At 39.0% G+C, this 15,638-nt stretch overlaps 1 protein-coding gene across 3 annotated transcripts in view; it reads right to left on the bottom strand.

Moving 5' to 3' along the window:
• LIN9 (lin-9 DREAM MuvB core complex component) overlaps nt 1-13,096 on the bottom strand; it is a 63,704-nt gene extending 50,608 nt beyond the window's left edge. The window contains exons 1-3 of one of the 3 annotated variants that reach the window (XM_021679471.2): nt 13,072-13,096; nt 10,923-11,017; nt 9,542-9,646 (exon numbers count right to left, since the gene is read on the bottom strand). In XM_021679471.2, the coding sequence (XP_021535146.1) occupies nt 9,542-9,646; nt 10,923-10,925 (108 nt within the window). In that variant the 5' untranslated portion in view covers nt 10,926-11,017; nt 13,072-13,096. Of the gene's footprint in view, nt 1-9,541; nt 9,647-10,922; nt 11,018-13,071 lie in introns of those variants that run through there. The other 2 variants (XM_044916436.1, XM_044916437.1) reach the window with 2 other exon arrangements.
• Nucleotides 13,097-15,638: the final 2,542 nt, after the last annotated feature.

The following is a 15,638-nucleotide window of genomic DNA, read 5'->3' as shown; positions in this document are numbered from 1 at the left end:
AGATCCTGAATAGCCAAAGAATGTTGAGAAAGAAGAACAAAGCTGGAGGCATCAAGCTCCCTAATTTCAAACTATATTATAAACTATAGTAATCAAAATAGTATCATATTGGCATAAAAACAGATACACAGGTCAATAAAACAGAATAGAGAGCCCAGAAATAAATGCATGCATATATGGTCAATTAATTTACAACAAAGGAGGCAAGAATATACAATGGAGAAAGGACAGTCTCTTCAAAAAATGGTGTTGGGTGCCTGAGTAGCTCAGTCGGTTAAGCGACTGCCTTCGGCTCAGGTCATGATCCCGGAGTACCGGGATCGAGTCCCGCATCGGGCTCCCTGCTCGGCGGGGAGTCTGCTTCTCCCCCTGACCCTCCCCCCTCTCATGTGCTCTCTCTCTCTCACTCTCTCTCTCAAAAAAATAAAATTAAAAAAAAAAACCTCAGCATTTAAAAAAAAAAATGGTGTTGGGAAAACTGGACAGTCACATAGAAAAGAATGAACTGGACCACTATCTTACACCATACATGAAAACTAGCTCAAAATAGATTAAAGACTTGGGGCCCCTGGGTGGATCAGTCACTTAAGCATCCAACTCTTGATTCTGGCTCAGATCATGATCTCAGGGCGTTGAGATCGAGTGCCGCATCAGGCTCCATGCTGGGCACAGAGCCTGCTTAAAGACAAGATTCTCTCTCTCCCTCTGCTCCTCCCCCTCTCTAAAAAAACGTAATAAAAGAATTAAAAAAAAATAGATTAAAGACTCGAATGTAAGACCTGAAACCATAAAATTCCTAGGAAAAAATGTAAGTGGTAAGCTCCTAGACACTAGTCTTGGTGATGATGTTTTCGAATTTGACACCAAAAGCAAAGGCATCAAAAAAAGAGAGAAACAATTAACAAGTGGGGCTACATCAAACTAAAAACCTTCTGCACAGCAAAGGAAATCAACAAAATGAAAAGGCAATCTACAGAATAGGTGAAAATATTTGCAAACTATATATTTGATAAAGAGTTAATACCCAAAATATATAAAAACTCATGCAACTGAATGGCAAAAAACTAACCCAATTAAAAAATGGGCAGAGAGGGGCGCCTGGGTGGCTCAGTCGTTAAGCGTCTGCCTTCGGCTCAGGTCATGACCCCAGGGTCCTGGGATCGAGTCCCACATCGGGCTCCTTGCTGAGCAAGAAGCCTGCTTCTCCCTCTCCTACTCCCCCTGCTTGTGTTCCCTCTCTCGCTATGTCTCTGTCAAATAAATAAATAAAATCTTTAAATTAAAAAAAAAAAATGGGCAGAGGATCTAAAGAGACATCTTCCCAAAGACCTACAGATAGATAGCCAACAGGTGCATGAAAAGGTGCTCAACATCACTCATCATCAGGGAAATGCAAATTCACAATGGGATTATCACCTCATACCTTTTAGAATGACTAGAATCGAAAAGATAAGAAATAACAAGTGTTGGTGAAAATGTGGAAAAAAGGGAGCCCTATGCACTATTGCATATAGTGCATAATATAATTATTATGCATATACTATTATGCATAGTATAATTTATAATAGCCAAGACATGGAAGCAACCTAAGTGTTCATCAATGGACGAATGGATAAAGAAAATGTGGTGTATATATACATATATATACATTCATACACACACACACACACAGGAATATCATTCAGCTATAAAAAAAGAATGAAGGGCGCCTGGGTGGCTCAGTTGGTTAAGCGACTGCCTTCAGCTCAGGTCATGATCCTGGAGTCCCGGGATCGAGTCCCGCATCGGGCTCCCTGCTCGGCAGGGAGTCTGCTTCTCCCTCTCCCACTCCCTGTTTGTGTTCCCTCTCTCGCTGTGTCTTTCTCTGTCAAATAAATAAATAAAATCTTTAAAAAAATAAAATAAAAAAAATAAAAAAAGAATGAAATCTTGCCATTTGTGATAACATGGATAGGCCTTGAGGGCATTATGGTAAGTGAAATAAGTCAGAGAAAGTCAAACACCAAATGATCTCACCTAAATGTGAAATCTAAAAAAACTCCCCTGAAAAACAAAACAGACCAAAAAAAAAAAATCATACACAAACCAAACTCATAAATACAGAGAGCAGACTGGTGGTTGCTGGGAAGGGGGGAGTGAAATGGTTTGAAAGGGGTCAAAAGGTACAGACTTACAGTTATAAAATCAGTATGTCGTGGGGATGTAATGTACAGCATGGTGACTATAGTATATATTGTATTGCATATTTAAAAGTTGCTAACAGAATAGATTGTATTTTTTTTTTAAAGAATTCTTTTTTAAAAAGATTTTTATTTATTTATTTAACAGAGAGAGAGAGCACAAGTAGGCAGAGCGGCAGACAGAGGGAGAGGGAGAAGCAGGCTCTCCGCCAAGCAGGGAGCCCGATGCGGGGCTTGATCCCAGTACCCTGGGATCACAACCCGAGCCAAAAGCAGCTGCTTAACCGACTGAGCCACCCAGGTGCCCCTAGATTTTATTTTTTATTTTTTATTTTTTTCAGAATAGATTTTAAAAGTTCTTATCACAAGAAAAAAAATTTGTAACTGTGGTGACAGATGCTAACTATATACTTAATGTGGTGATCATTTCACCATGTACACAAATATCGAATCATTAGGTTGTGCACCTGAAACTTACATAATGTTATATGTCAATATTATCTCAATTTTTTAAAAGCTTAAAAAAAGGTACCAGGGCACCTGTGGGGCTCAGTCAGTTAAGCATCTAAGCCTTCGGCTCAGGTCATGATCCTGGAGTCCTGGGATCAAGTCCCACATCAGGCTCCCTGCTCAGTGGGGAGTCTACTTCTCCCTCTGACCCTACCTCCTCTCGTGTACACTCTCTCCCTCTCTCCCTCAAATAAGTAAATAAAATCTTTAAAAAAAAAAAAAAAGGTACCAGATAAACATCATCGGACCATCAAAAGAATACCACCCAATCAAGTGGAATGTGTGTCAAGAATGCAAGGGTGGTCCAGTATTAGAAAACTGTTAATATAGGGGCGCCTGGGTGGCTCAGTCGTTAAGTGTCTGCCTTCGGCTCAGGTCATGATCCCAGGGTCCTGGGATCGAGCTCCGTATCAGGCTCCCTGCTCTGGTGGGGAGTCTGCTTCTCCCTCTCCCTCTGCCTGCTGCTCCCCCTGCTTGTGCTCTCTCTCTGTCAAATAAATAAATAAAATCTTAAAAAAAAAAGAAAACTATTAATATAGTCTGTCATTATTAATGAATAAAAATCATGTGGTCACCTCTACTGGTGCTAAAGATACTGGATAAAATTCAATATTCATTAACAAAAACTCTCAATAGAATTAGACAGAATGACTGAAAGTACACAATATACCAAAAGTTAAATGATACAGTTAAAGCAGTGTTTGGGGCAGGGGAGGCAAGAGAGGGGTTAATTTATAAGGTAAATGCCTATATTAGGAAAGGACAAAGATCTCAAATAAATAACCTATTCCTCCACCTTAAGCTAGAAAAAGAAGAGCAAAGAAAACCCAAAGCAAGCAGAAAGAAGAAAATAAAAATTAAAGCAGAAATAAGTGAAACAGAAAAATAAGAGACAAAATGATGAAACCAAAAGTTCTTTTTTTAAAAGATTTTATTCATTTGAGAGAGCGAGAGTGCACGAGAGAGAGCAGGGGGAGGGGGAGGGGCAAAGGGAGAGGGAGAAGCAGACTCCCTGCTGAGCAGGGAGCCTGACACGGGGCTTGATCCCAGGATCCTGGGATCATGACCTGAGCTGAAGGCAGATGCTTAACCGACTGAGCCACCCAGGCACCCCCAAAAGTTCTTTGCAAATATCAATTGATGGACCTTTAGCTCTACTGACCAAGAAAACAAAAATAGATGGATACTTTCTTTTCTTTTTTTTTTTAAAAAGTTTTTAAATTTATTTATTTCACAGAGAGAGATAGCGAGAGCAGGAACACAAGCAGGGGGAGTGGGAGAGGGAGAAGCAGGCTGGGATCATGACCTGAGCCAAAGGCAGACGCTTAATGACTGAGCCACCCAGGCGCCCCTAGATGGATACTTTCTTAACCTGTAAAATTTATTTCTCCTCATTCTAATCCAAGTCATTATCATATTCAATGTTAAAATACTAAAAACATTGTTATTAAAGTGAAGAATGTGACCAAGATGTTGACTATCACCACAATTTTTTAACGTCGTTTTGATGGAATTATCCAGTAAGAGGAATAAAAACTGTAAAGGAGGAAACAAAACCATTATTTGAAGGTGATATGACTGTCCTCGAAAACTCAAGAAAACAACTATAATCATTTAAAATAGTACAGAATTTAATAAAGTGGGCAAATACAAAGTTAACATACAAAAATCAGTATCTTAAAAAATCACTACTTTTCTTTTTTTTTTTTAAGATTTTATTTAATTGCGAGAGAGAGGATGAGAGACAGAGAGCATGAGAGGGAGGAGGGTCAGAGGGAGAAGAAGACTCCCAGCTGAGCAGGGAGCCTGATGTGGGACTCGATCCCGGGACTCCAGGATCATGACCTGAGCCGAAGGCAGTCGCTTAACCAACTGAGCCACCCAGGTGCCCAAAAAATCACTACTTTTCTCTGTATAAGTGGGAACTAGTTACAGACAATAAAACAGAAGAAATATCCTGTTTATTTATGAAAGCAAAAGTGACAAGCACAAAAGTATTAAATACCCAGGAATACACTTAACAAATGTTCAAGATCAACATGGGAAAATATTTTAAAGTCTACAGAGGGACACTGAGGCTTGAATAAGTGGAACTAAAACCAGTTCTTGGATAGAGAGTCTCAATGCTACAAACATGTCACATAGCATAAATTAATTCATAATATTAGTGCAATGCCAAGAAAAATCCCAACAGGATTTTTTTCCTAGTCAAGTTGATTCTCAAGTACCCACGGAAAAATAAATGTGCAAGAATACTTAGGAAAACCTAAAAAAAGGATATGTAATAATGTCTTACTAGACATTAAAACATTGTATAAAGCCATGTTAAAACAATTTGACACTAGCACATACAGAGACATATTAGACATAGACAGAAAGTCTAGAAATAACCCCAAATATGCACAGGAATTTAGCTTGTGATACAGGCAGCATTTTAAATCAATGTATAAAAGATGGATTACTCGGGACGCCTGGGTGGCTCAGATGGTTAAGCATCTGCCTTCGGCTCAGGTCATGATCCCAGGGTCCTGGGATCGAGCCCCACATCCGGCTCTGTGTTCAGCAGGGAGCCTGCTTCTCCCTCTCCCTCTGCCTGCCTGTCTGCCTACTTGTGATCTCTCTCTCTGTCAAATAAATAAATAAAATCTTTAAAAAAAAAAAATGGATTACTCACTCAATGTTATCAGGACAACTAAATAGTCTTCGGGGGGTGGGGGAGACACAAGGTTGCAGTATTACCTCAGTCCTTATTCCAGAATAAATTCAGTATGGATTGAAAATTTAAGTATTAAGAAATAAATTAGAGTGAATTCAAAAAGTATAAATTTTAGACTAGGGAAGATCTCTCTGAGTAAGTATAAACCCAAGAAGTCATAAAAGGAAAGACAGTTTTATCTGACCCTTAATTTCTTTTCAATCCTACATAGTAAAAATACAGAAACAAAGTCAAAAGACAAACTACAAACTGAAAAAAATAACAACCAATTTAAGTAGTCAAAGGGCTAATATTCTTAATTATAGAATATTATAAAATTCTTACAAATGAATAAGAAAATGACCAAGAATCTAACAGAAAATAAGAAAAAAAGACAAACAGTTTACAGGAAAGAAATCATTTTTATACATGAAAAGTACCTCGACGTCACTCATAAATGAAATGCCACCCAGAACCAGCGTGATGCTATTATCAGATTGGCAACAATCTAGATGTTTGTTAATATACTGAGCTGGCAAGCATTTGGGAAAACAGGCACTATGATGTAATGCTGGTAGAAAATATAGACCAGGGATGCCTGGGTGGCTCAGTCGGTTAGTCGTCTGCCTTTGGCTCAGGTGATGATCCCAGGATCCTGGGATCAAGTCCTGAATCGGGCTCCACGCTTAGCAGGGAGCCTGCTTCTCCCTCTGCCTGCCGCTTTCCCTGCTTGTTGTGTTCCCTCTCTCTGACAAATAAATAAACAAAATTTAAAAAAAAAGGAAGAAAATATAGACCAGTACAATGTCCTTGGAGAATAATTTAAAATGTTTAAATGTGTATATCCTATGATCCAGCAATTCCACACTTCAGGCATTTGTCCTAGAAAAACACTTGCAAATTTATATAAACATGCTTGGGGTGTTCACTACAGCATTGTCTGTAATAGTAAAAACTTAGACACCACTTAAATGCCCATAAGTGGAAGAATGTATAAACTACAGTACCATAAGGCTGAATAATATATAACAGTAAAAAGAAACAAAATATTGAAGTCTGTCTATCTGTCATCGATCTGAATCAATCAGAATGGCCAAATCTCAAAACCAGACTTTTAAATGAAAAACTGAATTACAGAATGATGATATCTATGAATACACATATAAAATTTTAAGAAAGGTCTATAAAGATCTAAAAGGCTAATCAAACTAATTCCAGTAGTTACCAGTTAATGAGGGAGGTAGATGTGGAGAATTGGTAGAGGTAAAAATTAACTTTTTATTTTTTAATTAAAAGCCTTTAACTTTGGAAAAATTTTAAATTTATAGTAAAGTTGCAAAGATAGTACTGAGTTCCCATATGCCCTTCACCCAGCTTTCCCTAATGCGAACATCTTAAAAAACCATGGTTTGTCAAAACTAAGAAACTAACACTGGTACAATACTATTAACTAAATTACAGACTTTATGTGCATTTCTTCAGTTGTTCCATTAATGTGCTTTTTCTGTCCCAGAATACAATTCAGGATAGCACATGCCACTTTAAAAAATTAACTTTTTAATGTAAAAAAAAAAAAAAAGTTTGTATGCTGGGAGTTGTGTAGCATAAATAACCAAATTATTATAAAATATTATTATCAGAAAAAAGTGCTATTTTTCTTTCTATTGAGTTACTGACCCAGATTTTATTTAAATAGGGTATTAGTGGCTCATTGGCTATATAACTGTGTTAAAGATCCCCTTCTATGAATATATAGTAGTATCTTCCAAAGTTTAAATGTAAATATCCTTGTAGCAATCACACTTTAGGGGTTTCTTCAACAGACGGAAAACAGAGAGTCACTGGTACAGGGTTTCTTTTGGGGTGATGAAGAGGTCCTAAAATTGGTTGCACAAGTCTGTACATATATTAAAACCACTGAATGGTACACTTTAAATAGTTGAATCATATGGCATGTGAATCATATCTCAATAAAGCTGTTAGGGGATGCCTGGGTGGCTCAATCAGTTGGGTGTCTCTTGCTTTTGGCTGGGGTCATGATCTCAGGGTTGTGAGATGGAGGCCCCGCAGCAGGCTCCATGCTCAGCGGGGTGTCTGCTTCCCCTCTCCCTCTGCCTCTCCCCAGCCCCCGCATGCTCTATAATAAATAAATCTTAAAATAAATAAAAATAAAGCTGTTAGGACAACAGAAAAAAGGAGGCCCCAGAGACAGGCTGCAGGTCATTTGTGTGCAGCCTTCACTTGCTAGCTTTGGGATTGCGAGCAGGATACTTCCCTGTGTCTGCTTCTTCAGCTGAAAAACGGGAAAGAGGACCGTAGCCTAGGTCATCAGGGTTGCTGAAGACCAAATCAAAGCCATGTATACACAGTGCTTAAAACAGAATCTGGCACACACTAAGTACTCAGTAAAAGTTGTTTTTACAATTAGTCAGCTCAGGACAGGGCTCCTTAAAGAAACCCAGAGAATCCAACAGATTGAGACTAGAAGGGGAACAGAACAAGCCATGTCGCATAAATGAAAAATGGAAAGAAATAGGTATATTAAAAGAAGAAAAGAGAAAACTCATAGGATATAAAGACTTTTCACATATTTGAAGGAGTCTCATATCATGTTTGTCTTATTTATATCTGCTCCATATGGCTCAGAAGTAGAAAGCACTTTGTAAACTAGCTCTAGAAGGAACGACATGCCTGGGGGAAGGAGAATGGACAGAGATGGGGCAGGATGGTTTCACAGTCATAGAGACAAGTTTTCTGTAGGTTTGAAAATTTTCCTAATAAATAGTTGGAGGGGAGGCGCTCCTGGGTGGCTCAGTCAGTTAAGCGTCTGCCTTCAGCTCAGGTCATGATCCCAGGATCCTGGGATTGAGCCCCGCATTGAGCTCCCTGCTCAGCGGGGATTCTGCTTCTCCCTCTGCCTGCTGCTCCCCCTGCTTGCACACTCTCTCTCTCTGACAAACAAATAAATTCCTACTACTGGGTATTTACCCAAAGAAAACAAAAACACTAATTCGAAAAGATAGATACCTATGTTTACTGCAACATTATTTACAACAGACAAGATATGGAAGCAGCCCAAGTGTCCATCCATAGATGAATGGATAAAGAAGATGTGGCGTATATATACAATGGAATATTATTCAGCCATAAAAAAGAATGAAATCTTGCCATTGGTAATGGCACAGAATATAATGCTATATGAAATTAGTCAGAAAAATACCATATGATTTCACTCATACATGGATGTTAAGAAACAAAACAAAGAAAAAAAATAGACCAAAAAAACCCAGACTCTTGAACACAGAGGTGTTCACCAGGAAGGTGGGTGGGGGAATAGGTGAAAGAGGTGAAGGGAATTAAGAGTACACTTATCATGGAGCGCCTGGGTGGCACACTAAGTTAAGAGTCCAACTCTTGGTTTCAGCTCAAGTCGTGATCTCAGGGTTGTGAGATTGAGCCCCCGTGTTGGGCTCCATGCTAAGCTCAGAGTTTGCTTGAGATTCTCCCTCTCCCTCTGTCCCTACCCACCCTGCTCTCTCTCTCTCAAATGAATACATAAATCTTAAAAAAAAAAAAAAAAGAGTGCACTTATCATGATGAGCACTGAGAACTGTTCAATCATTGTACCATACAACTGAAACTAACATAACCCTGTTAATTATACTTCAATTTTAAAAAAAGTTAAAAAACTAATGAGAGGAAATCAAATAAATTAATCTTTTACTGAAAAAAAAAAATGCCAAAAATGAAAAAGAAGGTATGACTTCATGCTATACAGTTTCTTCTTTTGGATAAGAAGTCTTCAACACACTTTCCTCAGTGATCAAGTAAAATGTTTTTCCCCCCGTCTCATTTCCACGCAAAACTCCAAACTGATTCCCTATTGCCAAATCCATCTGCTTAAAGTCCACTCTCCTCTCCGTGCTTAAAAGTGTGCATTTGTAAGACTGAGGACCGGCTTTCTACTCCCGGAAAAAGTCCATCAATAAAATAATGGCCTTTCTAGGTAACTAATATAGGAGCTGAGTTGGAGCACTGACTCAAGAAAAAGAACTTGTTACTCAAAATGTAACAGAAAAATAAAAAATAAACCTTATTATGCTGAGCAATTTTTCACTTCCTTTCACATGGAACAAAATGCTGGCGACACACATACCTGTGGGACCATTGCAACTCTCTGGTTTCTTTTGGGTGACCTTGTATTTATCTGTCTGTCATCTTCATCAGAAAAGAGTCGACTTCGTTTTGAATTTCTGAAAGGCTATGGTAGAAATTTGTTTAGTTAATAAAAAGACTGAACACTTCCCATTTTTATTCCAAAATACAATTCTATACTTGGGAGACACAGCTAACGCTGGACTATCAGCCTGGAAGGATAAGGATGGGTAATACAAAGTACACCACACGTCGAATACAAAGAATCTTAGATTTACAAAGTAGTACATATTTATGCAATTTGTTTACAATCAAAACATCTAGCTGATGACTAAATGAAACACCTAGCTGATGATTAAAACTGGAACCCAAGTATCCTTAGCATCCTTGAATGGTGATGAGAGGAAAACAAGTTCTGGAAATTCCAGTTCTCATTATGTTAGTGCTTGGATTAATAGTACTTGGGTGTATCACATGCTGTGTTGGCCACATGGGGCTGGGCTGGACAAAGTTACTAGATCACTCTAGAGAGTCAATCTCAATGTATAATAATGCACTAGATGCCCTCTCAAAAATTGTTAACTGAATTTCTATCTGTGAATAAAAGTACAAGACACCTGTCACAGGTATTTGGTAAGTGACTGTAGCCTAAACTGGGCTGCAGAGCCAGACCTAACTTTTGTTGAAGTACCCAAAGGACATTGTTCACTAAAGGGTCTGTAATATGAACAATTTTACAGTCCACCCTAGGTTCAGAGGCCTCATTCAGGCAGAAGAACAACAGAAATAATATCCCAATCATACCAACATCCTGTTTCAAATCCTTCTCCATCACTGCAGACAGACTTGCGTGCCCAGTTGGAAGGGTGGTAGGTACAGAGGGCTAACAACATATGGGCAGCATCCAACCGGGTAAGGCTAGAGGTACTGACCCTTGAAATTAAACCAACCAAGGGTCTTAATACTCCACAGCCCTGAAAGAAGTCCCTTCTACCCTTCTACCCTACATGTACTTACCCTTGACCTATACAAGATTTTATTATCTTACCACTTATTTACATATCTTTTTGCAGGGACCAGAACCATATGAAATTTTTTATATTCTAAATAAAGCATGATTTGGGGTTGTTAGAGTTTTTTTTATCCTGTCTATTTAAAGAAACTGCAATTACTTAACAAATGCTTACTGGTGACCAGATTATCAAAGGCTACAGACTAAGTATGATCGTATACTACACTCAGTGACACTTAAAAGACTCAAATGCTTGTAGTTGGGGAGAACCTTGGGAAACTCTTACTGTCCTGTAAGAGCTGCGCATGTGACAATCATACAAACAATTTAGCTATCGTATTCTAAAGAGTAAGAAAAACTAATTCCTTACCATCTCCACAGCGGAGCCCGTATTCCGGCCTTTCCAAACAGGTGTTTTTTGTAAAGAGCTGTATTTTTCATTCCATGTGTTAGATAAGCTTCCCTCTGTAATAAGTAATTATTACTAGTAAGATTTAAGTTTAGTTCAAAGGATTTTATACAATGAGCATTGTCTTTTTATTTATAGCAATATATCTGAAATATTTATGAATATGGAAAAAATATACTGGCCACAGTAATTTTGGTTTATTACAAATGAAAAATCTCTTCTGTATTTTTTTTGGTCAAACTCTACATAATTTGACAAGGCACTGCATCGTGAAAGTATTAAATTCTCATATTAAAATATGTGTGGTTTCTTTCTTTGTGTTTTTAGTAATTCCTTTATTCTAATTTGCTAAGGAGCTTAAGTACAATCTGATTGAAAACAGTGCAGTGGAAAAATGGAAAAAGCTTCTAACCTTGAATTTAGAGTATATTTCTAAATGTTTCCTGCTTCAATAAGTGAAGCTGTGGATATACAAAAATAAAATGTGTGGGTGTTTCTGTTTTCCTTGATTCAAAGAAATATCTTCAGAGTTGTATGCAACCAGAAAAAATCCAATCAAGTAACTGATTAGACATATTATAAAAATACAGAACGGTGAGTTTAATTTTTATAAAAAGGGTATGTTTATGTAGAGAAAGACATAGAAAGCTGGGATGAATACACACAAGATAGATATTTTCATTTCTTCTAGCTGCTCATCAGCATTTCCTAACTTTTTTCTGTAAGAAATGTATCACTTGTGTAAGTCTTTTTTTAAAAAAAAGAGTTTTTATACTGGGAGGAAAAGAATAATGGAATACGTTTTCAGATGTACGTTTTAAGTACAAAAGAAAAGAGGTGGACCAGGGTTGATCCTGCTAGGCAAATAAATTAGGGTAGTCCTGGAAGGTAAGTGTTCTTAAGCCAGGACTTGATTTGGTAAATCACCAATCCAAAGCACAACACAGTAGCTTTAAAAACTAAAAGTACTAGTGAACTTTTGAGCATAGCTTGGTTCCAGACTTACTTACTTAGCAGAACCCTGCTCAAGCAAAAAATCAAAACAAACTACAGTAAGAGGCTTGGTCTAATGTACTTGCAGAAAGAAAGAGCAAGAGCAAGGAATATGTATAACCCTGTTCTCAGGAAAAAAAAAGTACTGTCATTCTTTTTTATCAAGAGACTTGCATTATTACTTAGAAAGCAGAATTCCCAAAAATGTAAACTCTTTTTTTTTTTTTAAAGTAGGATCCACACCCAGCATGAAACCCAATGCGGGGCTCAAATTCAGGACCCTGAGGTTAAGACCTGAGCTGAGGTCAAGAGCCAGCCCCTTAACTGACTGAGCCACCCAGGTGCCCCGCTAAAAATATAAACTCTTAAGCAAAAATACAGCTGAGCACAGCTGTTCAATAAATGCTTTCACTCTAGTAAGATGTTTGCAATGTTTAGTTAAAAAGTTCCTGGAGGGGGACACCTGGGTGGCTCAGTCAGTGAAGCATCTGCCTTCGGCTCAGGTCATGATCCCAGGGCCCCGGGATCGAGTCCCACATCGGGGTCCTTGCTCAGCGGGGAGCCTGCTTCTCCCTCTGCCTGCTCTGCCTGCCGCTCTCCCCGCTGGTACTCTCTCTCTCTCTGACAGATAAATAAAATCTTTTAAAAAATTAAAAAGTTCCTGGGGTTTGGGGCACCTGGCTGGCTCATGGGAAACGTATAACTCTTGATCTCAGGGTGGTGAGTTCAAGCCCCACATTCAGTGTGGCGATTACTTAAAATCTTAAAAAAAAAACCAAAAAGTTCTTGGGGCACCTGGCTGGCTCAGTTGGTGGAGTGTGCGACTCTTGATCTCCAGGTGATGAGTTCAAGCCCCACACTGGGCAAAGAGCTTACTTAAAAAATTTTTTAAAAAGTTCTATAATCAATAATTCTCGGGGAAAAATTTTCTTAATAATTTCCAACAACCAAGGACCAATTCTCCTAAAACAGCCCATGAATTTAAAATTATCATCAGTGAAAACCAATACTTAAAAGCTATACTGAATCCTAACTTAGAAAAGACTATACCCAAATCAATTTAATGAATTAAATTTCTAGCTTATGCCATACCTACAGAATCGTGCTATGATCTTACCTTTTAAACTGACAAGGGCTTTTGCTGAAGAGCCTGCAATTAAAACAAATCAATATTATTTCATAATCAATGTGAGAAAAAAAGAACTTGGCTACCAGGTGAGAGTGACCTGTCTGGTTTTAGTGGTGCTGAGGCTGAAGTGACGGTGGGATGTGCAATCAGAGATAACCAGAGGGCCGTTCAAGCTATCGGCCAGAGGTCCCATAAGGTAAGGAAGAGCTGGAGAGAGAGACCCAGGAGTCCTGTTGAAGCGAGAACCAGAGGCCTCTCCAAGAGAGGGAAGGGGGAGAGTAGGCACAGAGAGATTTTGTATCCACATCCAGAAGTATTCGGGTGCTGGAGAAGGAAAAGAGACAGGGACTGATGTTTACTGAAGCAAAGGTCGGAAGCAGTAATAGAGCAGAGAGAAGAGAAAGTGAAAATCATCCAGGGGCGCTGTGGGTATCAGGCAACAAAGTGCCTCGGAAAGTCTAGAATGCAGATGTGTGCAACCCTTCAAGACCCAAGCTGGAAAAGGGAGTTCAGAAGAGCCAGAGGGGCTAGCATACCGATGGAGGGGTTCACTGCCTAAAACAAGCCTTAGTGTATATTAGAATAACCAGGAAGCACCTCACGCATGCAGAAGCTGTATTATTAATAAAGGTCCTCGGGGGTTCCATTGCAGGTAACCCTCAGGCCCACTCTGAAGACACACTGAGCTACAGGCTCTGGTGTGAATAAAGGATGGGATCTAGGGGTGAGGGGAAGCAGGAGAAAATACAGGAAAATACATTTTTATGAGACAGGGAGAGCACTAAATTGAAAATCTCAGAATTGAAAATGTATATTGCAAAGAAGTCCAAGTCATTTGAAAAATAATCAAGGATGATGTCTCTCATTTACATGTGGCATCTTAAAACAAAAACAAAAACCCAAAACCTGAACTCCTAGACACAGAGAATGGACTGGTGGTGCCAGAGGTGGAGGCTGGGGGCGTGGACAAAATGGGTAAAAGCAGTGAAAAGGTACAAACTTCCAGTTACAAGATAAATAAATCCCGGAGATGTGCCACAGAGCACAGAGACCACAGTTAACAATACCGTATTGTATACATGAAAGGTGCTAAGAAAGTAGATCTTAAAAGTGCTCACCATAGGAAAAAAAATTGTAACCATGTGTGGTGATGGGTGTTAACTAACCCAGGTGAGGCAATCATTTCACACACATCAAATCATTATGCTGTACACCTAAAACGAATACAATGTTAAATGTCAATTATAGCTCAACAACAACAAAAATTAACAGAAAAAAAAAATCCTTTCTACGCTTCAAAATAGAAATTATTCACAGATTTCTACCTGAGTGAAATCTCCCTCTTTAACTTAGAAAAAAAACCAAACAGTTTAGAACACTTTTTTCTTTTATTATAGTCAAATTATTACGTATCATTCCTCATTTTTTAAATTTGCTTTATTTTAGGGGCACCTGGGTGGCTCAGTCATTAAGCGTCTGTCTTTGGCTCAGGTCATATCCCAGCGTCCTAGGATCGAGCCCCAAGTCGGACTCCCTGCTCCTCGGGAAGCCTGCTTCTCCCTCTCCCACTCCCCCTGCTTGTGTTCCCTCTCTTGCTGTGTCTCTCTGTGTCAAATAAATAAATAAAATCTTTAAAATAAATAAATAAATAAAGTAATTTGCTTTATTTTAGAACCAGCTAGTTCTCATCTCAGTTACTGTGACATCCATTTATGTTTGACAGAATATAATCTAAGATCAGGCAGTAGTTGTTATCTGAAAGGCTGGTCATTTACCTGCACTGAGAAAAGACAAATTTTTAAATGGCAAGTTCAAAATGTGTGCAAATAACTCTAAGGAGCCAATCCATCATGGCATTTCATAAAAACACAAATATAAATAAATGATGATTCCAGGAGATAAAGTAAGAAAGAAGAATATGAACCAGGTAAAAAATCAGAGAAGACAGATTAGTTCTCCTTGGTGTTCAACAAAAGCAGCCATGATTTACAACTCCTACAAGTGGACAACAGACTTTAAAGGAGAAACGAAAATGTACTGCGGTTCTGGCTATGAAATATTTTTATACCATTCCGATCCCTAAATTTCAGCTGACTTTTCCTCTGCAGGGCAGGACGAGACGCTTATAGAACAGACAAGCCATCAACACCAAAGCCACCCTTGCTCTCACTCTACTCTTGCAGAGATGTGGGAGACTGGGTAACAGGACATCTGACCAGCCTCCAAATGGCACAGTGGTTTAATGACCAGTGGAAGTAGAACTGTGGGGGTGAAGTGGGGAGAGAGGCCATAAAGTCTAGCTAAAAGGCCTCACATAGAACACAACTGGGAAGCAGCTAGTGGACAGGGCACATGGCCACGTAGTTACCAGAGAAATACGGCTCACTTTAGAAAAAGTGGTAGCATCCACTCATCCAGTGAATATGTGGAGTGCCGACTGCACCCCCAGTCCCTGCTGTAGGCATGGGGGAGACAACAGCATGCAAAAGAGCCAAAGTCCCCACACCCATGGAGTTTACATTCTAGGGAAGGGAGACAAACAAATGCACACATCA

Source organism: Neomonachus schauinslandi, chromosome 6 (genome assembly GCF_002201575.2).
Source record: "Neomonachus schauinslandi chromosome 6, ASM220157v2, whole genome shotgun sequence".
Lineage (NCBI taxonomy): Eukaryota > Metazoa > Chordata > Mammalia > Carnivora > Phocidae > Neomonachus > Neomonachus schauinslandi.
Note: the sequence above shows the minus strand (reverse complement) of the source record. Positions and strands in the feature narration are given on the sequence as shown.